The sequence below is a fragment of the Theropithecus gelada genome, chromosome 8 (genome assembly GCF_003255815.1).
Source record: "Theropithecus gelada isolate Dixy chromosome 8, Tgel_1.0, whole genome shotgun sequence".
Taxonomy (NCBI): Eukaryota; Metazoa; Chordata; class Mammalia; order Primates; family Cercopithecidae; genus Theropithecus; species Theropithecus gelada.
Window position 1 is genome coordinate 120,429,226 of NC_037676.1, and position 24,593 is coordinate 120,453,818.

The 24,593-nt window shown below is 40.2% G+C and overlaps 1 protein-coding gene across 2 annotated transcripts in view; it reads right to left on the minus strand.

Moving 5' to 3' along the window:
* SAMD12 (sterile alpha motif domain containing 12) overlaps positions 1-24,593 on the minus strand; it is a 492,848-nt gene that overhangs the window by 65,180 nt on the left and 403,075 nt on the right. The window contains exon 5 of one of the 2 annotated variants that reach the window (XM_025395203.1): positions 1,511-1,869. The exons of the other annotated variant lie outside the window; for it this stretch is intronic. Coding sequence (XP_025250988.1) covers positions 1,847-1,869 — 23 coding nt within the window. The 3' untranslated portion in view covers positions 1,511-1,846. Of the gene's footprint in view, positions 1-1,510; positions 1,870-24,593 lie in introns of those variants that run through there. 2 annotated transcript variants of the gene reach the window in all.

The window sequence follows — 24,593 nt, forward strand, 5'->3', positions numbered from 1 at the left end:
AGACGGGAATATTGTGTCCAAGGGTGTTGGCAGCCGGAGTTTGGTCTCCTAATTATAGATGTGAGGAGAATTACGGTCTGCAGAGGGCCTGGCAGTCCTGGTGCTGACCTGTCGAAGGGCCAGATTTTGGTGGCAACTGAAACTTCTCTGAGTTCCTTGTTGGAAGCCCCCTTCTCTGGCTCTGAAGCCTGCCAGGCTTGTGGTGAGTCATCCTGCTGCTGACTCATTTGGACCTTCCTCCCTTCCCGTCAGGTTTCCAAATTTCAGGCAGGGGTGGTTTCCAATGGGCTGTGTATTTCCTGAGACCCTGAGTGGAGGCAGACAATGCTTATGTATCTGGAGATACCCTAAAACACCAAGCTTGCTTACATTGGAAGTCTTCCAGAAGTGGTTACACTATATTTTAAAGCAAAGCCTCTGATGCCCATCAGTCCCAGGCTGGGACAGTGGGCACACAGAACATACTTTGCTGAGCTTTCCATTCAGTCAACTTGATATTTTCAGGAAAAAACATGCTACACTGTTATGTAGCAAGTCAATATGAACATGTCTCTGATGCTCAAAGACAAGCAATAATTAAGTTGACTGGTTTCCCAGGACTGTGCTTTGTTGTAAGACGTAGTTAAAAAAAAAAACCAAAAAACAAAAAACAGTCACAGGTATAATCCCAGAAAGGATTAACAAGGGACTGGTAGGTTCTACACTAAGTAAGGGAACTTAGTATAGGACTTGACACTTTTTCTTCTCTAGGCACATAGTAGGGTTACTTGATGTTTCTCTCTTGAAAGAATGGCGATTTCAACCTGACTTAGGATGTTTTTCTGAAGTGTTAAAGTCAGACCACACAAAATAATTGCATTCTGTTGCCCTTACCATCCATCTACCATGGTCTTTGATTAAAAGAATACCATCCCCTTTTTTCCTTTGGAGGAACTCTTCTACAGAATAAGGGAATATCTACATTAGCCAAATAGCAGCCTCCTGTATTTGAGTGTCTGTATGTGCATGTGGTCAATTGTGCCTGCGAACAAAGAAGCAAGCTAAGTTAACACAATCACTAGACCCCCTAGGGCTTCCCTTTGGTGCTACAAGTAAACCAGTTGTTCAGTAAAGTATCCGGAGGTGAAGTCTAACAGTATTGTGGCCATATTTACATCAACCTACCACAAACAACTGGGGTTATGCTAGTAGTGGAGTTTGTCTTGGACAGTCTGAGCCAGAAAAAAAAAAACCCACCAAGATTTATAAAAATAAAAATACTTGATTTCTCACATGTGCTGAACGTGCTGATTCATCTTGGTGTAGTGTTCTCATATAAAGTGCTTAAGAGTTGGACGGAATACCTTTAGACGTCATAACTAACATAATCGAGACATGTTTACATTCCTACCAGGGCATAATATTGTGAACACTTCCACTGAGATTGCAGAACTGCTGTAATTTTTTTTTTCTAAAACATCATGCCATCTGCACACATAATAAAATAATCCAGTAGTTGCCATGCTAAAACAGGACTTCTAGTGAAGGGCACAGACAGCTCCCCAAAGGGAACTTGAGTTATGCACAGTGATGAAAACTGGAAGCAATTTTCCAGCTAATGGTCTGCCCATGACCACTTGGAACGAGTTGGCACTATATTATGCACCTCATTTTAAATCCACAGCAAAGTAAGATTTTTCCAAAGCCCATAATCTTGACTGAATGGGTGTTTTTTTTCCAGTTAATCCAGTTAATCTGTCCATGCTCCAAGGATATCTTCTGGCAGTGCCATGGGTTAGTCTTTCTGTGAGGAACAGGCCATGTTCATATCAACTGGCAGGACAGCAGCTTGGAAGGCTAACCGTGTTTATGGAGAACCCTCGGCTGATGCTGCAAGAAGAAAAAGGGGGAAATATGGTAAGTTCTTTCCTTTATGTTCCCAGGCACTGATATGTAGCAATTATCTTATTCAAACAAACCCTAAAACCCCTAGGCCAAAGAGAAAGCTCTAGTCAGAATGGTTACTCAATGCCAGGATGGATTTACAGTGGCTTATATTCATAAAATTTTTTTTTTCTACTATTTGGTAAGGCATGGAAGACACCCAACTGAGAAATAGGTGAAGTTGCCCGGAAGGGAGGGCAAAACCAGATCTCTGGAATTGGCATCCAGTCCTAGGATGGGGCTGCAGTTTGGGAAACCATTTCATGTATTACGAAGGTTCATGCATTTGCTTGGTCTAGTGCAAGGTAAGATTGGGGATGGTGTGAAGCATTGTATTGTGGGAGAGAGATGGGGGTTTCATTTATCAGAAAGATTTCTTGGGATGAAATCTAGAAAAAAATATTGGAAGTGGAATGGCTGGAGCTCTTGAGCTTGCTAGTTGCGAAGTCAGATTAGCTGGGAAGGTTAGACAGAAAATGTGTGACCTTGTCTAGACTAGATAGAGAAAGTCATTAAATCGGACCAGAGATTAAACTACTTGAATTGCAACCCCGCTTTTGGGCTTGGGAGTGCTGGTATAAAAATATTAATGTATTTTCCTGAGTTTTCTAATTAAATTGTCTAATGTTCCCGTTATTTTATTTGGGTACTCCCTACAGTTCCTTATACATGGGTCTTCAATAATTAATTATTATATGAGTACAATGGAATGTTTTGCTCAGAAAAATATCAGTATTAGTTTCTAATACACAAAACTATCAGACAATGGGAGAGAAGCACAGCAGGCATTCTTGATGCAAAAGAAAAAAATCTACCTCAGTTTTCAAACCTGGCTCTCAAATCTAACTAACTGGCTTTTCAAAACATGACAGAACACATAATTTGTAAGCAAGTGTTTGATTAACATTTGCTATTTTTGAGAAAATGAAAAAACAAAAGGTACTATGTAAGTGTATTAAATATCAAATAATAATACTTCTGACAGGTTGTATTGAAAGCAGAATATTAATTATTGCTGATGGCACTGTCAACTGGAAAAATAATGTCAATTTATTCAAAAATTATTAAAAATGCATATTCCTAAACTTAGTAATTCCATTCCTAGGAGTATATCCTAAGGAAATAATCTAAAAAAAATGAAAGAAGCTATATGCACAAATATGTAAACTAGAAGTTATTTATCATAGAGGAAAAATTGGAAGCACTCTCTTACTGTTGAAGATTTAGGTTAAGTAAATTATGGTACATTAACAAGATGGATAATTACATGGCTATTAAAACAATACTAATTATGATGATTATGATTATGTAGCATCATGGAAACAGTTATGATATACTACAATATAAAGCTTACATATATGCATAGAAAAGAACTGTATGTGAAAATGAAGGCCCTAGAATTTTTATTACTGTCATCATAATATTTTGCAAAACAACAACAACAATTAGGCTCACAGGGTTGCAGGATTGCCCCATAACTAACTAAAGCATCATGATTGTTTTCACTCACTAATACTACTGTGAAAATAAATACTTTGTAATTTCATTAAGAGAAACACTTCAGTATTTTGAAAGAGGGATAAAAACCAATGCGGGTAAAATCCTGTCCAGGTTGACCTGCGAGGAGGGCAGTACAGCCTGAAAGAATAACATTGATTTCTAGGAACATAACACAGTGTACCATCCTTGATACTTGGCTAAAATCAGATCCAGAAAATGTGTGATCTTGGAAAATAATTAATAATCTATAAAATACAATTTAAGAAAAGAATAATGATGATAAAGAGTAAGCCCTAATTATTTATTATACTTTGGAACCTGAGTCATGAGTTGATAAGTAGGTTTATCATAGTTACTGCTTCTTTAAATAACCGTGTTTCCTACAATGGTCTCTAGTAGCTGAGAGAAAGCAGATATATCTAATCTTAGCATATTAAAAAAGCACTTATAATCATGGATGTAAGTGGAGTGCAGTATACTTTAGAGCGCTTTCCCTTATGGTTGCCCACTCCTCTTCTTAGGAGATGTAGAATTATTCCCATTTTATAGATAAGGAAATTGAAGCCCAGAAGTATTATTAACGCAAGGTCACACAGCTAGTAAGGATCAAAGCTATATCTATGTGATATGGTTTGGCTGTGTCCCCACCCAAATCTAATCTTGAATTGCAGCTCCCATAATTCCCAAGTGTTGTGGGGAGAACCCAGTGGTTTCCTCTTTTGCCTGCCACCATGTAAGACATGACTCTCACCTTCTGCCATGATTGTGAACAGCCACGTGGAACTGTGAGTTCATTAAACCTGTTTTTCTTTATAATGTACCCAGTCTGGTATGTCTTTATCAGCAGCATGACAACAAACTAATACACCAGACTTAGGTGTGTACCCCTCTAGTGACATACAGGAGTGATAGGGAGGAACATAGAAATATTCTGAGCCTTTCCCATCCCATCTTCTGAGCAGGCCTCTGTGTTTATCCAAAAGCCCAATCAGCACAACAAGGGTCCCTGTTAGAGCACCAAAAAAAAAAAAAAAAAAAAAAAAAAAAAATTTCAGAGGCTAAAATGAATTTATATTGGAGCAACAAGATACTCCTGCAAGACATGAATACAAATAGAACTAGAGGCCACAGAGAGACAAGTCGAAGGTTCAGATGGTGACATAGGAGGTTTGGGACAGTGGTGGCCATAATGAGTAGGGCATTGGGAAAAGGGATGGTCAAAGAAAAGAGTGTGCTATGGCAGATTGTCATCTTTGAAATCTTTCCATGGTAGTCAGTGATCTTTCATTGCTCTTTGCTGTTTTTGCAGTTAGTATTGTGTTCCTTTTGAATGGCTCACCAGGCTGAGATGGGCTTTATATGAGTACAAGAGGTCCCCATTTGCTCAGGCTGTATATGTAAGACACGTGGTGAAAGTAGGCCTTGAACCTTAGTCTTTCTTCTTCCCATTATGGAGACAGGGTCTAGCTCTCGTCGCCCAGTCTGGGGTGCAGTGGCACCATATCGGCTTATTGTAGCCTCGATCTCCCAGGCTTAAGTGATCCCCTCACTTCTCAGCCACCCAAGTAGCTGGGACCACAGGTGCAGCGTGCACCACTACACCGGGCTACACACACCTGGACCCTTGAACCTTAATCGTTCTATCACATATGTATAGTGATGGGTTCTGCCATCATCACTTTGCTAGAGACTTATCTGCAACAGGAATCATGTCTTCGGGTATGTAAATCTACATGAGGTCAAAATGCAAAATGGAAGTTTGCATTAGACAGCCCTGGCTCTGAAAAGGGGGAAACATGTGGTCTTTGATATAGAAGGCTCTTTGGGCTCCATCCCCTGTGCTTCAGCCATCCCAGCCTCCTTCTGGCTCTGCATATGCATGGGGTTGTTCCTGGTCTTGCTGATCCTTTCTTTTTTCCAGGGTGTCTTCTTTATATACCCTCTAGCATTAGTGAACACCAGCCCCTCCCTCTTTCACAACCACCAAGAGCGTCACATCCTTTATGAAGTATTCTTTCCTTCTAGACACAGCTAACAACTCTCTCCTGTGTGCAAGTGTGGCATCTCAAATTTTTACCAACAAACCCGTAGTGAACACTTCCGTTTAATGTATCCATCGCTCCTCCTAATATTTTGTGGGTGATGCCATGTCTTACTATTGTGGATTCTCCTAATGCAACGTGCAATGTCAGGTATACAGAAAGTGCTTATTAAATAGTTGTAAAATTCATAAAGAAAGGAATGATGTTGGAGGAGAATCTGTTTCTCTGTTTAATTTCGTAACTGATGTTGCATGAGATTCAATCCTGGTCTGCATGTGGAGAGTGGGATTGCTCTGGTTTCTTTCTCTGCTTTATCAACTACTTACTCAAGGAAGATGTACATCCTGGGGGCTGTCCATGTATCAATTTTGCAGCTAACAAATAGTAAAAGGCTATTTTTCAAATCTCTGTTTGATGGGCCACCATTACTATTAAGAGTTTAGACATTCTTGGAATTCTCGGAATCAAGAATTCTTGGAATCAATTCTTGGAATCAACCATCATACTTAGCCCTATGGCTTCAGAGTCTGGGATGAGGAGGGAAGCACTGGAGTCCAGTGGTCAGGAGCATGGGCTCTGGTAGATATGGGTTCACATCCTAGGCTCACCACTTCCCAGCTATGTGATGTTGAACACATGAATTTTTCCCAATCTCCTTTTCTTCACCTTTAAAATAGCAGTCAAAATTCCTGCCTCACAAGGCTGTTGTGATGTTAAAAAGGGCTCATAGGAAAAGCATTTTGTGTGGTGTTCAGTAAATAGCAAATAACTAAATGATAACTACTATTGTTTTATTATTATTGCTATCATGAATTCCTAAAATTCCTTTGAGAAATCAAAGTCAAAACTCTAATGCTAAATATCAGTGTTTTAATGCTAAATGTCAATGTTCTAATGCTATAGCTGGGGGCCAGGAAAAGAAACAAAATACCCAGACGTCAAGTCTTTGCAACGCCCAGGAGGCAGATAACTGTCTTCCTGCTTGCCAAGGCCACTTTGGGCACACTCTTGGCTTCTGCTCTCTCCCAGATTAGCGCAGCCCTTAACAGACAGTTCCATGAGAAAGGGAGTCTGAAATACTTCAAAGGCAGGAAGTGACTGGCCCAGGAGGCAGTGGCCAGCTTGGCAAAAGGTTCAATAACAGATATAGGACAGATTATGTCCCGCCCCACCTTTCCTAACTCCAGCAGCAGAGGGCTGAAGGATTGTTGTGTGTGGAGAAGAAGAAAAGATATTATATCCAGGCAGCCCCACATCTCATGGGTCCAAGGGGGAAATAAGACTTCATCCTTTAAAAGGGCTGTTTAGTGTCTTCCCTTCAGAAAGAAGGGTCCATATCTTCTATATGAAAGTGTCTTCTCATGTAATGAGTTCAAGGACTTTGGGGGTGAGTCTGAACTGCAACTTCAATATGGGACAATTTGTATCTGGTGTGAAATGCATATTCCAAAAAAGTGAGATCCATGGTTGCTCCAGCAGAATAGCCAATAAGCAGAGCTCACATTTATTGAACAACTACAATATGCCTACAAAGGTTTTATAGGCAGTTACTCATTGAATCTGTACTGCCATTTTTGAGGTTTGGATTCATTATTCCTGTAATTCACACAGGGAAAATGACAGCAGGGTCATTAGCTGTCACAGCCACAGTGCTAGAATGCATAGAGCTGAGACTAGAACCCAGATCTGTTCTCACCACAGTGCTCTCCTGACTCAATAAAACATGTTTATTGGGAAAAGAAATTCTCCAACAAGAATACAGGAGAGAAATCAAGTAACTCTGTTTGCATAAAATAATTCTCATCAAACATGAATCCTATCCATGGAGTGCCATAAATAAGAGGTTTGACCTAGAGAAAACCAGTACATTTTTATTTTAACAGTCTAAGATCTTTCCTATGTTTAGAGCAGTGGTTCTCAATTGGGTATAATTTTGCCCCCTAGGGCACAACTGGCAATGTCTAGAGACACTGGTGGTAACAACTTGTGTGTGTTTGTGTGTGGGGGGGACAGGTACTACTGGCATCTAATGGGTAGAGACCCATGAAACTGCTGAACATTTTAGAATGTATAGGACAGCCCTCACAACAGAAAATTATCCGGCTCAAAATGTCAGTGGTACTGAGGTTGGTTTGGAAGATACAGGTCCTTGTTTCTATTTTCTACTCCTGGTTGTGAGCCAAATATATCACTCCCAAAATAGGCCAAGATAAAAACCAACGTAAGTGTGCCTCGTGTATGTACAGGAAATAAGGCTAATTTCAAACCTCACTCCCCTCTTCTTCTCATCATTTGCTCATTTTATGTGATTTTATATTCAGTGTAATCAAAACCTCTAGTATTAAATCATTTCTAACTTTTAGAACCCTCATAGGCATTACCATTATAAGAATCAAGATTGGATGATTTAGAGAGGTATGCTTAATTAATTAATTAATTAATTAATATGTATGGGAGAGGTAAAAGATAAAAGAAGGACAAAGGAGGATTTATATGGCCATAAAGTTAAACTTTGCTTCTACTTCATGGTTGGAGAAGTCATATGTATTCTCAGCAGCACTGGTCCCATATCTGCCACTCTCTGCCCCACAAGAGTTTGACGAAGGGAAGGGGGCGTGGGGAGAGGGAGTTTCCCACTGAGAGCATGATTAAGGAATCAACTCTCTGACTGCATGAAGATGAAGGTCAGAATCTCCAACGAGGCCGGACGTGGTGGCTCACATCTGTAATAACAGCACTTTGGGAGGCTGAGCCAGGTAGATCATGAGGTCAGGAGACAGAGACCATCCTGGCTGACATGGTGAAACCCTGTCTCTACTAAAAATACAAAAAATTAGCTGGATGTGGTGGAGGGCGCCTGTAGTCCCTGCTACTCGGGAGGCTGAGGCAGGAGAATGGCGTGAACCCAGGAGGCAGAGCTTGCAGTGAGCAGAGATAGTGTCACTGCACTCCAGCCTGGGAGACAGAGCAAGACTCCATCTCAAAAAAAAAAAATAAATAAATAAAAATAAAAAATAAATAAATAAATAAAAAATAAAAGAATCTCCAACGAGATAGGTATCAGGATGGCAGAGAACTTGGGTTAAGTGTAATAAAACAGAGATGCATATATACTAGCTGGTAACTTCCCATTCTCCTTAGTAAACTAGAAACCACAATAAGTCTGTGATGGTTAATTTCATGTGTGAACTTGATTGGGCCACTGGGGGTCCAGATATTTGGTTAAACATTATTCTGGGTTTGTCTATAAAGGTATTTGTAGATGAGATGAACATTTGAATTGGTAGACTTCGTAAAGCAGATAGCCCTCCCTAATGCAAGTGGACCCCATTCAATCCATCCAAGGCCTGAAGAGAAGAGGCTGGGTAAGGGATAATTCACTCTTTCTGCCTGACTGCCATCTCCTGCCTTTGGACTCAGATTCATACTGGAACTATACTATTGGCTCTCCTGGCTCTCCAGTTTGCAGATCTTGGGACTTCTCCACCTTCATAATTGAGTAAGCCAATTCCTTATAATACATCTCTCTATATATGTTTATGCATCTTTTTTTTTTTTTTGAGATGGAGTCTCTCTCTGTCGCCCAGGCTGGAGTGCAGTGGCCGGATATCAGTTCACTGCAAGCTCCGCCTCCTGGGTTTACGTCATTCTCCTGCCTCAGGCTCCCGAGTAGCTGGGACTACAGGCGTCCGCCACCTCCCCCGGCTAGTTTTTTTTTTTGTATTTTTTAGTAGAGACGGGGTTTCACCGTGTTAGCCAGGATGGTCTTGATCTCCTGACCTCGTGATCTGCCCGCCTCGGCCTCCCAAAGTGCTGGGATTACAGGCTTTAGCCACCGCGCCAGGCCTATGCATCTTATTAGTTCTTTTTATGAAGAACCTTGAGGAACAGAGCCTACAGACAACATAATGACCATAACACTCAGCACTATCATTCAGCAAGTACTTCCTAGGTGCCTAGCATCATGCTAAGAACCTGTGTTCACTTTGCAGCAACCAAAGTAGGTAGGTACTATGACCTTTACTCCACAAGTGCAGAAAGCCAGACTTGGAGGGGTGAGTGATCCAACACAGGCTGTGGTCTTTAGGCTAGGCTATGATCTTTGATCTGACTATGAAATATCAGGGGCTTGTTAATTCCAGAAATGTTAAGTGAGAAATACAAGGTCTCAAGGCCCCATGGCAACGTTTTTAGACGAATACCTAGATGGGATAGGAAGGCCTTGGCCTCCACCCTCACCCTCTCACCCCTTGGTGTTATTGTTTCTATTAAAATGTAACTGACACTATCAGAGGAGTAGTTCTGCTGCCTGGCTTTGCAGTCCTCATTGCTTGGATGGTCACCTTTCTCTGGGGAGTTTTGAAGGGTTCTCGTGACGCGCGAAGGTCCCAACCAACACACACATTGAGAAAATGAGAGAAAAAGAATGCCCTTGGGTGCAAACTGTCTCTCTCCTTTTCCTCAGCCCTGGGGGGAATAAAAGGACATCGTATTTGCTCACTTACTGTTATTCTAGAAGTAAAGCTGCTAGTCTACTACACTATGAGCCTGAAAAACCTCTCAGAAACTGACTCTGAAACCTGGAGGTTAAATTGAATCTCTACATTCCGAGGTTTAAGAACCCTGACATTTCGACCAGAGACTCTAAAACTTGACTGCCTCAAACTCATCTGAGGGAGCTTCTTAACATTTTTATTTTGTACAACCTGTCTCCGTTTCGGATTCAGAATGTTCAGGGGAGGACTCGCAAACTCTGTTTAACCATAGCCTTGAGAATTCACCCAAAAGCAACTTGACAAAAGTCCTTGAACACACCTACATCTTTCCCCCAGTACTTAAATAGTAGTTATTTGTCCTTCAGACAGAGAAAAGTGGTATATACCACAGGAAAATTTGGTTTATAGCCTTGTTTGTTTCATATAATAAAATACCACAAATCCTGGATATAATACAGTGCAGTGATCCAAATATTTAGAGTGAGGCAGACAGGAGAAGCTATTCAACCCATTTAAAGTCCTGGGAATACAGGCATGGTCCATCATTCCTGGATTGTTTACAGGTTTCTCATACATCATCAAACAACATGTATTCTATTAAACACTAAAATATCCTGCACTGCCTTGGGGGCTTCAGGGGTTGAAGAGTCTCAAATCTGTATGATTACATATTACTATATTATTACATAGAATCTGTATCATAATCTATTAGAATCACTGATGTGCTATCTGTCTCTAGATGAGTGTTTCTCAAACTTTACTGTGCTTAGAAATGCCCCGGAGAGCTTGGCAAAATGCTGTTTTCTGGGTACCAAATGGAAAGAATCTGATTCAGTAGATCTGGGAGAACCCCATGACTTTGAATTCATAATAATGTTGCAGGGACACTGACACTGCCAGTCTTTGAGGACCTCTCTTTAAGCACTACTGCTGTGAACCTTAAGTTCCTTCAGGCAAGAAGTATGTCTTATTCTTTTCTTTCTGTTGTGTGTTGTCTTATTCTTTTCTTTCTGTTGTGGGTGGTAGAATGTCTGGACTATTAAAGGTGCTCTTGAAATGTTTGTCAAATGAGTGAGTGAATGAATGAATGAATGTATGAAGAAAGTCACATGAATGAAATGAGCAGTTTTCAAGTATGGGCAGAATTTCCTGGGAGGCCAGGGTATTGTTCTCTAATGAGAACTGGTTTAGAAATTTCAGTATATGCAAGTATCTGAAACTCTATACATTCAGTGTGATCATTTAGGATATCTATTAACTCCAGTCTCTGGGGAAGATTTCCCCAGAAATATGGCAAGGCCTCACCCAGCTTTATAGCTCTCTTGAACAAGAAGCCTGCTGACAACAGTGGACTGTCATCTTGTACCACATGAATATGGGATGATGCATTTCTGGGAGAAGTATCATCAGGCCAGATGCTCTCAGCAGGGATGCATTTGTACAGCCAATTAGTCAGTGGTAACCTCAGTGATTCCATTTTTTTTTTTTTTTTTTGCACTGGACAGAGGCAAGTATCTCAAGCCATTACATTCTGACAGCCAGCTAAAAGCCCATAGAACCTTCCAGAAGAAAACTCTGTCCACTGGCACAAACAACCGTGAATCTCACAAGACAGCATAAGAACATATTATTGAAGAATAATCTAAGATACCACTGAAATTTCCCTCCATCTCCACAACGTTAGACTGAGTGGCAGATTATACTCTGAGGGATTGTTTTCTAATTTCTCTCACTGCTTCTACACCCCATCTCTCTTAGTCACAGAGCACAGAGCCCTGTGCGTTTGTCAACTGTATGAATAAGTGAAGTTCCTTTCTTCTTCTTCTTCTTCTTTTTTTAAAAATTATCTTTTCTCCTCTTTGTCTTTTGTTTTAATCTTATTTTAATTTCAAGAGCTTCTCTGTTGACTGATCCAACAGATTCTTCATTGGAACAATGTTCTCTAAGATTTGCTACTTTAGATAAAATCTTTTAAAAAAATCTCCAGATCCTGCAGCTTTTCCAAGAGAAAAAGAAAAGCACACTTTTAAAGGAGAATACAAGGTCTATCTAAACACTCCTTTTTTGGGTCGCCTCTCAAGGAGATAGAAATATCTCTTTTGCAAACAAAGCTACGCAAGATAAAAATGTATTAATGACACTTTGGGAGGCTGAGGTAGTTGGATCACCTGAGGTCAGGAGTTCGAGACCAGCCTGACCAACATGGAGAAACCCCATCTCTACTAAAAACACAAAATTAGCTGGGCATGGTAGTGCATGCCTGTAATTCCAGCTACTCAGGAGGCTGAGGCAGGAGACTCTCTTGAACTCGCGAGGCAGAAGTTGCGGTGAGCTGAGATCGTGCTATTGCACTCCAGCCTGGGCAATGAGAGCAAAGCTGTCTCAAACATGAAATAAAATAAAAATAAAGGATTAATGAATAATACTTATAACAGTGATGACATTTTATCATAAGGAATCTTAGAGTAGAAGGTATCTTTAAACAGTGCTTCTCAAATTTTAAGATGTAGGTATGTATCACCTGGGTATCTTGTTAAAATGCAGATCACATAGTTCTACAAGTTGTCAGGTGATACCAGTGCTGCTGGTGTGTGGACCATACTTTGAGTAGGAAGGCAACTGAGTTCCTTAATCTATAGCAACACAGTCCAGTGGAACTATGTGCAATGATGGAAATGTTCTAGATCTGGTCTAACATGGCAGGCATTAGCCACATGTGGCTACTGAGCACTTGAAATGTAGCTGGTGCATGGAGGAAATTACTTTTAAATTTTATTTAATTTCAATTCGTATATCTTTAAGTGGTCATGTATGCCTGGTGGCTACCATATTTGACAGCACCACTCTGTAGTGGAGAAAAGAGAGACAGCGATATAGTAAAAAAAAAAAAAGTTAAGAGAGAAGAAACCTAAACAGCAAGGTGAAGCTCCAAATCCTCTCACCCATATTGTAAATATATTCTTGTTCTCACTCTCCTTCCTGCTGTATGCAGGGAGGGCTCAAGGCTTCCCCTCTGTTCTCCATCATGTTCCCAGAATCACTCTATATACAAAATAGTAATTAGAAAAGGCTTTATAAACATTCTGAAGTGCGGACAATTATCTCGTTTACATAAACCTCTTTGAATTGGCAAAATCAAGCAAGAAATCTTATGAGAAATAGTTCCTTTGTTACGAGCTCTTTCCCTTTGGGTCATATCAGGGCAGGATTCTGAAGACAGGCTCCAAGGTTATTATATTGTGGGTTCTTGCCCTTTGGCCTGGAACACAGAGGGAAATGCAAACATTTCTGGAATGTCCAGACATTCCAGAAAAGTTTAAAAGAAAAAACAGCTCAAGTTGAGTTCCCCCAAATGAGAAAGTGCTGAGGGTGGTGATGGGGTAGGTCTTGGTTTTGTATGAACTACAGCTGTCAGCTCTCAGCAGGTTAAAATCTATATTGCAGTTAGCGAGGTTTGGAGATCTTCCCTGGGTTGGTGAGTACTAATTTCCATCGAGGAAAGAGTTATGAGATGTCTTAATGATAAAAGATAATTTCTCTGTGTGGGCAGAGCCACAAAGCATGTTGCTATAAAACTGTGGATTGGGCTATTTCTTTTGTGTACACACTTTCCCCTTAAAGAATCCACTTGGCATAAGTAACGAACCTGCTTGGGGACCCTTGTGATTAACTGCTTGAACTGGCTGGTGGCCATCAGCAGGATCCTGCAATTTACCAGGTTCTACACAGAATTATGAAACTGAAGGTTTAATGAGATTTTAGGTAATAGAGCCCAGATGTGCAAGACTACGATGTTTGAAATTACACTGCTTACAAGGCTGTGGGGCTTAAACCTTATTTATTTCTTTCTTAGTTGATTTTCTTATTCCCATCTTCATGTAATCTTGGACCAGTCAAATAAGGTCTTCACCTTGGCATACTGTATCTAGAGAAGCTAGTCACAAACACACACCTGTGGCCAATACCTTGGAGAACCCAGAGAGCCAACACCCCCCTACCTTTCAGCCCAACCTCTTGGGATCACCCCTCAGCCAAGGATATGGTAATTACCAAACCTCTCAGCCAAGGATATGGTAATTAACAGTCCTACCACCACCTTGCTGCTATGCAGCACTGAACTTCCAGATTGCTTTCACACATTTAATTGCATTTTATTTTGTCAGGGTCCAGGAGAAATGGGCTGGGACAGGTATTACCTCTATTTGGATGAGGAAACCAAGGTACACAGAAGACAAGGGATAATAATAGCTAACATTTGTGAAACCCTCATGTGCCAAGAAGTACTGTTCCCTGGGGTTTATGTGCATTATTACTTTTAAGCCTCATAACAGCTTTGAAGTTGATATGATTATCAGTTCCACTTTGAAATGGGAGAACTAGAGCACAAAGAGGTTGGGTCACACCACTAAGAACCGATGGAGCCAGGATGAAACCTGCTGTGGCCTTAGTTATATGCACTTCCACCTCCCTAAGGAATTGTCGTCTGCATCACAGCCAAGACCTGGAATCATTGTTGTTAAAGCAGGATACATCATTTGCAAGGAGGAAGACAAATCCCAGGTACATTTTCTAATGAGAAGCTACCTATACCATTTTCCCCTGCTCTCCTCCAGAGCAGTACAGCCTGGAGAGGGATTCTATTTATTGTTGTCTCATTTGAAAAGAAAAAAAGAAAAAAGAAAGAAACTTGACCTAATATTCCAGGACATTCATGATGGCAACCTCAACCTTTCCTTCCATCCTTATCCACAATGCATTCCAGACACAATAACTGATTAAATTTGTCCTACATGGCCCTACCCTTGTTTACATGGTCTCTACTTCTTTCCTCATCCTCCTGCCCAAATTCTGCCCTTTCTGTAAGAGCGAGTGCTACTGGCACTGGCTACTCCTGAAAGAAGGTCTCACATATTCTCTCAAAGCCTATCTTTCCCTGCTCTGAACCTCCATATGACTTTGTTGAACGAATGGATGAACAAACAGAATAACCACCATCTCCTGATTGCCGTCCTAGGCACTGTGCTAAACATCAGGGATATAAAAATGAATAACAAATAACTCCTGCCCTCGCCTTCAGAAAGCTCCCAGTCTAATGAGAGATTCGCACACAGAAAAACCACTACCGCACGATGTCCTGCATGCTATTATAGAAGGGCAAGATTCCAGGGGAGCAGAAGGGAGCGGGAGGAGCTCTCCTTGCTGTTTACAGATATGGCTGGGAATTCTGCCCAAGCCTTATCCCCCCTTCTAGTTATGGAAACTTCACGTGGGAAGGGATTGTGTTTTATGCATCTTTGCACAACTCCCAAGTAATCAGCATGGTCTCCTAAACTAAACAAATGCTAAGATAAATAATGAAGGACTGTACTAGAAGTGATGGAATCTCCCTCATTATGGTAGGGGCAGTCTACAAGCCTCTCCTCTCATCTTTGCAGTGGAAATAAAGAAGAGGAAAGCAGGCCCTTGCTGCTGTACACAGTGGCCCTCCAATGGAGCTGGCCCAGAAAGGGAGAGAAGGAGGAAGCGCCTGGCATTTCCTTAGGGTGAGTGAATAGCAATGACCTAAACCACAGCTTTCTTTTGCAAGGGGCCAGGAAATGTTTAATGTCCTGCTTTAAAATAACAATTTGGGCAAGTCTTCCTCAAACCTACTTCTGTTCTGAAGAGTTGGAAAATATTTCTTATTTTAAATTATTTCCATTTCAGAGCAGTGATTCTGATTCTATAAAATTATGAGGCCCTTATAAAACGGTCTACACGTAAGCTGGCTTTTTTTTTTTTTTTTTTTAAATTTGCTATTCTTCTGAACAGGATTGCGAGGGAGTCCTGGGCAGTGGCCCAGCCCCATGAAAAGCTTTCCCTCCAGACGGTTAGCGTTTGGTTTGGGGGGGACTACAACAGTACTTCATTCATATTTTTGAAGTTTGCTAGAGACAGGAGGTGGAATGGCTGTCACTACACAACATTCATATCTTTCCAGAACCACCAACCTGTGTTGCCCTACCATTTTAAGGAACCAGTGTGGGATCAGGAAGATAACAAATTCTTCCATTTGGCAGCTTTGAGACTGGTCAAGTTGTTTAAGTTCTATGAGCCATCTGAACCATAGCTTCCACATGTATAAAAGGAGAAAATTTGTGTGTTTGTTGCAGATTTTTTTTTTTTTAATTTGGTGAGAACTACTATATTTCATCAAATCCAAGATATATTTTTTTTCAAAAAACTTTAGAGATGGGGGTCTCACTATGTGGCCCAGAATGGAGTGCAGTGGCCCTTTGTAGGCAAGATCATAGTGTACTATGTTCCCAAACTCCTGGGCTCAAGTGATCCTCCTGCCTCAGCCTCCTGAGTGGCTGGGACTACAGGTGTGTGCCACCATGTCTGACCCAAAGTACATTTTTTAAAAATGTGCCACTGAGAAAGAAGGAAAGAAAAATGCTGGTTAAACTATGATACAATGCTTTTTACAGTCCTGCATCAGGCAGAATTATTAGCCTTTTGTAGCTTAGAGATTTCTTTAATCTGTTCTAAGGAACTGGACAATGTCTATGCCTTCTGGTATAAACTTCATGTGTGATAAGTAATCATTTTGGATGCATCTCCATAATAAAACACAACACACCTTTATCTACTTGTAATATCTTTCTCTCTTAGGTAGTGCAGAGCTCAGTTCGCTGCTTTGCAAAAATATAGGAAGTTGTAATTATACCTCCAATGTCAAAAGTTTGCCTCACTAATAGCACTGTTTCTTTGACTTTTGGCATACAAGACACCTTTTTTAATCCTTCAATGCCAAATTATAGTATAATATTTCTGAAGATGTTTTTCAATAGTGATTAAACTCAACAGGTGAACTTGAGTGAAGTAATGAAAATATGCACAATCACAGATCACTTTAGATGTGCCTGACTGCCATGTGACCTACAGTGATTATAAGACTTCCTAGATTGTAAGAGGTACAATTCAGAAATGTTAAAATATGAGACAAGTTGGATCTCAGATGCAATGTAATATGGTAAATGAAAGCACATATATCATGGATCTTGTATCCTGCAGATGCCTAACAAACCTCAAATCCCTTCCCTTTTAATAAAGAATGACAATACAATGAAGCATAAAAGGGTGGAGGGAGGCTGGACCTCATCTTTTGGCAAAGATATAAAATACTGAATTTAATTCTGAATCTTGTTGGGTAAAATTTATATTACAGGAAATAAAAAACGATGAATGATCTCCATATCCTGTGTCAGATGGCTGCAAATATTTTGTCATAGCCTTTCTCCCTACCTCTCGTTGAGAGATGGGGTCTTTTTTCCCCCTCCTGCTTCCTTGAATCTGGGATAGGCCTGAGACTTCTTGGACCAACAGCATATGATAGGAATTTCTTTGTGCCCGTTCTGAGCTTAATCTTTAGGAGGACTGGAAACTTCTGTTTCTTCCTCCTTTGAACCCAGTTGCCATGCTGTGAATAAGCCATGAAGCTACACAGAGAGGCCCACATGGAGGGGAACTGAGGTTATTCCAAATATCAGCTGCCACTGCAGCTGAACCAGCAGCCAAATGCCTGTGCTAACATGCTAGCCATTTCAGTGAAACATCTTGGATGTGGATCTTCAGTCCCCAATGATAGTATGAACAGAAAAAAATAAGAGGTCCCTGCTAAGCCTTGCCCAAATTGCAAAATCATGAGCAAATAATAATTGTTGTTTTGAGCCTCTCCAGTATGGGGATGGCTTGCCATGCAGCAGATCATCAAAATTCACTCCCTTGTTAATTTTCACAGATGCTCTGAGCAAGACTTGTTCTAGAATCTCAAAGAGCAGAACCTGGAAGACAGCCTAGATCTGCTGACTCCTGAATTGAAACTCTTGCATAATTATTCTACACACTGAAGTTATTAAGGGCTAAGCAAGGCTTATGGAGCTCCTAAAGTCTTATTCCTTAGCCCTCATAGGACTATATCATGAGATGAGTCTAGGTCAATTCTGGTGGTTTCAGGAAAGCTAGAGAATTAAAAAAACATTCAAGAGAAAAAAAGTTTCAGCACAGCACACCCACCTATTGACCACACCCCAACTCCCCATAAACACACAAGGTCTTGTACCCTACTTGGAAACTGAGAGTAGAGTTCATGAGTTTGATGCAAATATATTTGTGATACTGTCAAGCTTTGTTAGATATCTATTGGTGGTCTCAAGGAATAATATCATGGTAGAAACAAGCAAGAATCACTGTGGATTGATTGATCTCAGTCATAGGTTATTCAGAATGGCATCTGAAGAAGAAACAGAATATCTTGTCAATGGAATAAAATACAGGGACTAGAATCGATCCTTTTCTTCTGACAGGAAGGCTCCATATGGAGGCAGAAATCTATCTGGTTAACTACAATGTCACTTTAGACAGACACCAAGTGTATTTCACACTGTTGTTCACCTTCTATGTCAGGATGCCAAGACCTTTTGTTTCAACATGCAGCAGCCTGCATGCCCAGGTTATGGTTTCTGCAGCATGTTAGCTGATGGTCATAGTATGTGCCCTTGGTAGTGTTATCTACACCAAAACAGGCAACACTGTCAAGCTTTTCTTCTTGTAGTGCAATGTTCAGCTGAAGAGGCTTAAGGAAATATATCCATGTCTTCTTTGTCTCAAGAAAATTCCTAATATCACTGAAGAGGGAAGCATTCTCATAGGCATGTATGCAAGATGCTATTTACTGTGGGTATAGATGTTAGAAACTCAGTGTTTAATTTAATTTGGAAATCAGAAGGTAGGGGAAAGTCATTTAAGTTAACTTAGTGTTGAATTCAATACAAATAACTGTTGTTATCTCTGCTTTAAAGAAATTGTAATTCTTTCCCAGGACTTGCTGACTGATGACAAAGCTCTTGCTTCCTACAGAAATCAGGGGCTTAGAAGAGGGTAGCACATGGATGTAACAAATTAGAAAGGAGAATAAAGTGCAGTGGCACAATGGCTGGAGGTGAAGGCAGAGGTTAGATAGGACCAATCCTCAGACCGAAGGTTAAACAAGGGGGCCAGGCTGCTACTGCAGTTGTTACATGTTAGGAGAATTTATTTGCAGCACTATTTAAAAATCTGAATAAGAATATTTAAGCTAGAGGAATATAGACATGAAAAAAAATCTATTATTTTCTTTATAAATCAAGTTAAGGACAAATCCCTCTATTTCAAAAGTCAGGCTCTGGCAATTTTAATAATCTAAAACAAGTATTGGCAAACTATAGCCCCTGTAGGACAAATCCAGCTCACTCTTGTTTCTGAAAATAAAGTTTTATTGGATCACAGCCACACCCATTTGTTTATGTATTGTCTTACGGCTGCTTTCAAAACAACAGAAGAGCTGAGCAGTTGTAGAGATCATATAACTCACAAACTCCAAAATATTTACCATCTGGTTATTTACAAAAACGTTTGCCAACCCCTATAAAATAAATGTAATATCAAAAATAAATCTAAATATTAGTGAAAAAACTTTGAGAAGTTTATTATGCATTGCAAGAAAAATAGCTGTCATTGAGTGCTTTCTACTCCAGAGATCTACATTTTAATCTTCACTCAGAACAAGTTCTGTGAAGTAAGTAGCAACATAGAAGCAGCTAAGACCTACAGATAATATCAATTACCAGTAGTTGGTAGAGAAGTGAAGAAACAGAAAAAATACAACATTACAACAGTCTAGGGCTATTTAGGGTAGGGATATGTGTATCATAGCATAATAAATAACTGATGCGCGTAATGATCGATTTTGAAAATCTAGGTGCCTAAAACAGTAAGTTTCAGCAATCTGGAAAACTCTTAAGTAGTGAAGCTTATTCTCAACATTTCTTGACAAAGAAAATGTTAGCCATGTATGAATGTGGTGTAAAATTTCAGGAAACTGCTAATGTGACTTTGCGTGCATAACACGTTTCTGAAAATATTCATTCCCTATATCCACCCTCTGTATCAGCTTTTCCTTGCCAGTCCCTGGTCTCTGCATTCATCGTTTAGGCCCTTGTGGTATCTTCATCTGGTCTCTAACTTTTTTTTTTTTTTTTTGAGATGGAGTCTCGCTCTGTCACCAGGCTGAAGTGCAGCGGTGTGATCTCGGCTCACTGCAATCTCTGCCTCCTAGGTTCAAGTGATTCTTTTGCCTCAGCCTCCCAAGTAGCTGGGACAGCAGGCACGCACCAGTACGCCCAGCTAATTTTTGCATTTTTTGTAGAGAGAGGGTTCACCATGTTGGCCAAGATGGTCTCGATCTCTTGACCTTGTGGTCTGTCCACCTCGGCCTTCCAAAGTGCTGGGATTACAGGCGTAAGCCACCGCGCCCGGCCCTGGTCTCTAACTTTCTACTTTCTGCTCCCATCTATTCAAAACACTTTTACCGATCAGTATCCCTACAAAACCTCTCTTGCGCATTAGCACATACCAAATGAATATCAGTATGGGTGACGGATTGTGCTAGATTCTGAGGAAGATTCAGAACTGGGTAAGGGAGTTTTTGTCCACAGAGTGCTTAAAATATTTAGAAGAAAAGACAGTATCTTTACAGAAAAATAATTAACAGTATAAGGTATCTGTTGATTCAGAAGAAAAAAAAAAAAGGTTTACTAGATTTTATAAAGGGAGTGATTGCTATTGCATGAACTGGTCCTGGAGAGGGTGGAATTTGAATCAGGCCTTGAAAGAGAGGAGGAAAAAGGGAGAAAGAGTATTTTAGAAAGTTAGTGATGCCCATCTGTATTCAAAAACCTCCTGTGGCTCCACATTTCTTAGAGGATAAATTCAATTTTACAAGGCTAAGTCCAAGGATCTCCATAATCTCCATCTGCACCCTCCATAATGCGCTTCACAAATCAGCTCTCCCCTGATTTTCCTTAGTGCCTTATTGACTCTGATTTCTGGGTGTGCTGTTCCTAATACTTAGAAAAGCTTTCTGTTCTCTGTGCTAATCCCAATCCTGCCTGTTATTTAAGGTCCAAATTCTCCATGGTGCCTCACCATGGGCCTCTCTATTCCAGTGCTTGGTCACATGTGGTCCTACTGCACCTGACTAGCATGCAGCTCACACCAAATATAGCTCACAGCCCAAGTTCTGCAACACCCAAGTTGGTCTGTACTCAAGAAGACAAGTACACTGATTACAGCCTTGGATATTAAATTGCTACGAGGGCTTAAACTCTTATTATCAAGTTATTTATTTATCCATTGCGGATAATAAACAATTCACATCATGGTACTGGTGCTCAGATCATACTTTATTATTTTCCATTTTTATTTTTAATTGACAAATAATTGTATATATTTATGGGAATACAATGTAATATTTTGATATATGTATAATGGTGGGATAAGTAAATCAAGCTAATTAACATATCCATCACCTTACACATTTTTTGTGTGTGTTAAGAACATTTAAAATCTATTCTTTTATACATTTTGGATATGCAACCATCTATTATTAACTCTAATCACTATGCTGTGCAATAGATTTCAAAAACTTATTCCTCTTAACTTTATATCCTTTGACCAACATCTCCCCACTCCCACCCCTACCATCCCCAGCCCCTAGCAACCACCATTCTACTCTCTGCTATGAGTTCAACATTTTTAGATTCCACTTACAAGCAAGAACATGTGGTATTTGTCTTTCAGTGCCTGGCTTATTTCACTTAGCATAACGTACTCCAGGTTCATCCTTGTTGTTGCAAATGACAGTGTCTCCTTTTTTGTGGCTCAGTAGTATCCCATTGTGTATATATACCACATTTTTAAAACCAATTTTCCCATTGGTGGACACTTAGCTTGATTCCATATCTTGTCAGCCCACACTGTAAATAGTGTTATTGTAGTTGACCTTCATCTCCTCTTTCCATGAATCCTAAAGCACTTACTGTCTATTTTAGGGGCTGAAAACTGGTGGTCAGTAGGCCAAATCTGAATAATTACCAACATTTGATAATTGGGAGATTTATAGTTCTCTGAAAAATTGGTAGTTGTAACATCATTGTCTCACATTCTCTAAAGCGACAATAGGCTGGAGCTGAGCAAAGCTGCCCCTTTAGATGTGGCATGAACTGTCTGGGTCTCCACTGCCCCCAACACCCTTTTTACTGTTCACAGGCCAGCTCACCTCACTTCACTCGTTTTTTATGTTTGCCTGAACGTTGTAGGCATCTGTGTTGCCCATACACGTCTATGACGTGCATTTTGCCACTGTAGTTATATTATTATATACTAGAATTGCTTGCTGGGTGGTTTGTCTTGTGTTCACATCTAGATGCAAATTCCTACAGGGGAGAGACTGTACCCTGTGTGTTTTCCTGGTTTATTTCAGTAGACAGCACAGAGCTATATCAACAATTATCAAATGCTTGATAAATACCTTTTAAATAATGGAATGAACAAATGATCTATTCCATCTAGGTTATAAATCTAAAGTACAAATCCTAAATCAAACATACGAGGTAATTTTATGAACACACTTGGGTGGATTAAAGGCAGCTACAAATTCTTTCATGTCATGTCCCAGTAAGAGATGGAGGTCTATTATCCCTCCCTTTGAGTGGAGGTTGGCCTCTGACTGCTTTGACCAGGAGAATGAGGGAATGATGCTATGCCAGTTCTGGGCCTGGCCTGTCAGAAAATTGTCAGCTAGGATTTGATCTGTTGAGAAGCCTTACTGCCCTTCTGGAAAGACCACATGGAGACATCCTGACAATACATGGAGATGGGGAGAGCCCAGCTGAGCCAAGTCTTCCAGCCATCCCTGCCAAGGCAACAGGAATGTGAGTAGAGTTTTCTTGGACCAGCCCTGACACCAGCTTAATATCACATAGGAGCCACAGGCAATGCCATGTGAAGCTGGAGAGTTGCTTAGCTGAGCTCTGCCCTAACGTGCAACTCTCAACATTGTGAGATATAATAAAACAGTTGTTATGTTAAGCCACTAAGTTTTTGAGGGAGTTCATTACACAGTAATGAATGAGACAGAATTCATCCCTGAGTTTCCACTGTTTACCCAAATGATATCCTTATTATCAACATTCAAGTACTTATTACTCTTGTTAAAGCTGTGGCTTACATTGAAAATGGTAACGCTCACCTGGAGTTCTGGATAAATGGTTGAGGCTGCTCTTGAATGGTGGGACCAACCTGGGAGTCCTGCGTCTCGGACTGAGACACAGTCTGCTGGGTTATTCGTTTACTGTATACTTTACAAAGATATATCTATCCACTACTTAAATCTACATAAATAATCTGGCCATGATTCTGTATTTTATGACTTCTGTGACTGTTAGGTTGTAGAATAGGAAATGTGATCATCTCTAAGAAATGATCATTTCAGTTGCCAGATCCTAGGAATCTATAGGCCCTTAAGAAGTGTACATTCTAAGTAACAGCTTACCTCCTTCCCAAGAATTTAGTTAATCACTACATTTTTCTTCTACCATTCCTATCATGTTATAAAATCAGTTTCTCAAAAGCTGTTCTCACTATTCTCATGTGTTTCGCAATTTCTTGTTACAAACCCCAGGAGCTAGTTGCTAAAAATCATGATTCAAGCCACTTTAGCAGAGAAACAAGATCTAGACTTGGCCAAGCTTGGAAAGGCAATGGAAACAGACTTGACAGTTGCTTCATTAATTCCTGATGCTTTACAAACATTAAAAACAAAAACAAAAATAAAAAAACAAACACATCAAATCTTTCCCTAAGAACACATTTTCCATATTTTGATATGGTCACTTTGTAATCATTGAACCAGTGATTATGCAAATATGCAAAACCTGTCCTTGTGCCAACTGCCTGAGAGATTTAAAAAGCAGGAGGGGTGGGGGACATATTGTGCATTGAGCTGAGAAGACTTGTGGTGGAATACGAAGATAGGAAGGTCTCTGGAATTATTTTCATACGATTTCTAAAAAAAAAAAGGTAACCAAAGGGAAAACGTCTTGACGTTCAATTAGGATGAAAGGAGTGCCTATGAGAAATCAGAGATTCATAGTGAAAAGAAATAAGGGATCAAAATATTTTTGTCTCATCTATTATGTATTTATGGTCTGGCTCTATGCAATAAAATAAATATAAATTCAAACTTCTATTAATTAAAATGATTTCTCCCCAAAAGTGGTTCAAAATCTGGGGGATGGGGGTGGGGTGAATGGAAAAAGTAAGTAATTAGATTACAATGGGAGAAGTGCTACGTTAGTAGTGTGGAAAACGTGTTGGAAACCGTGAAGAATAATTAATCACATCCAGATAGTGAGTGGGAGGGGTCATTTCAGCTCAGCCTGAAGTGTGAGTAGGCTATTTCCTTGTATTGCTAGAGGGACTGCATTTCTGGAAGAGAGTTTTGCTTAAGCCAAGATGTAGAAAAATGAAAGAACAGATCTGTTTCTGGAATGGTAAGAAGTAAAACAAACACACAAACAAAAAGGATTACATGTGGCTTAGTCATAGGATGAGTTAATTGCGTGAGGGGTGGGAGAGAAATGGGGTTGTAGTGGCTTGCAACCTAATCTAGTGTTTGGAGCCATATCATGAAGAGACATGTATACCAGGCTAATGGGTTTGGATTTTATCATGCAGGCAGTGGGCATTTAGGAAAGTTTTATAGCAGAGG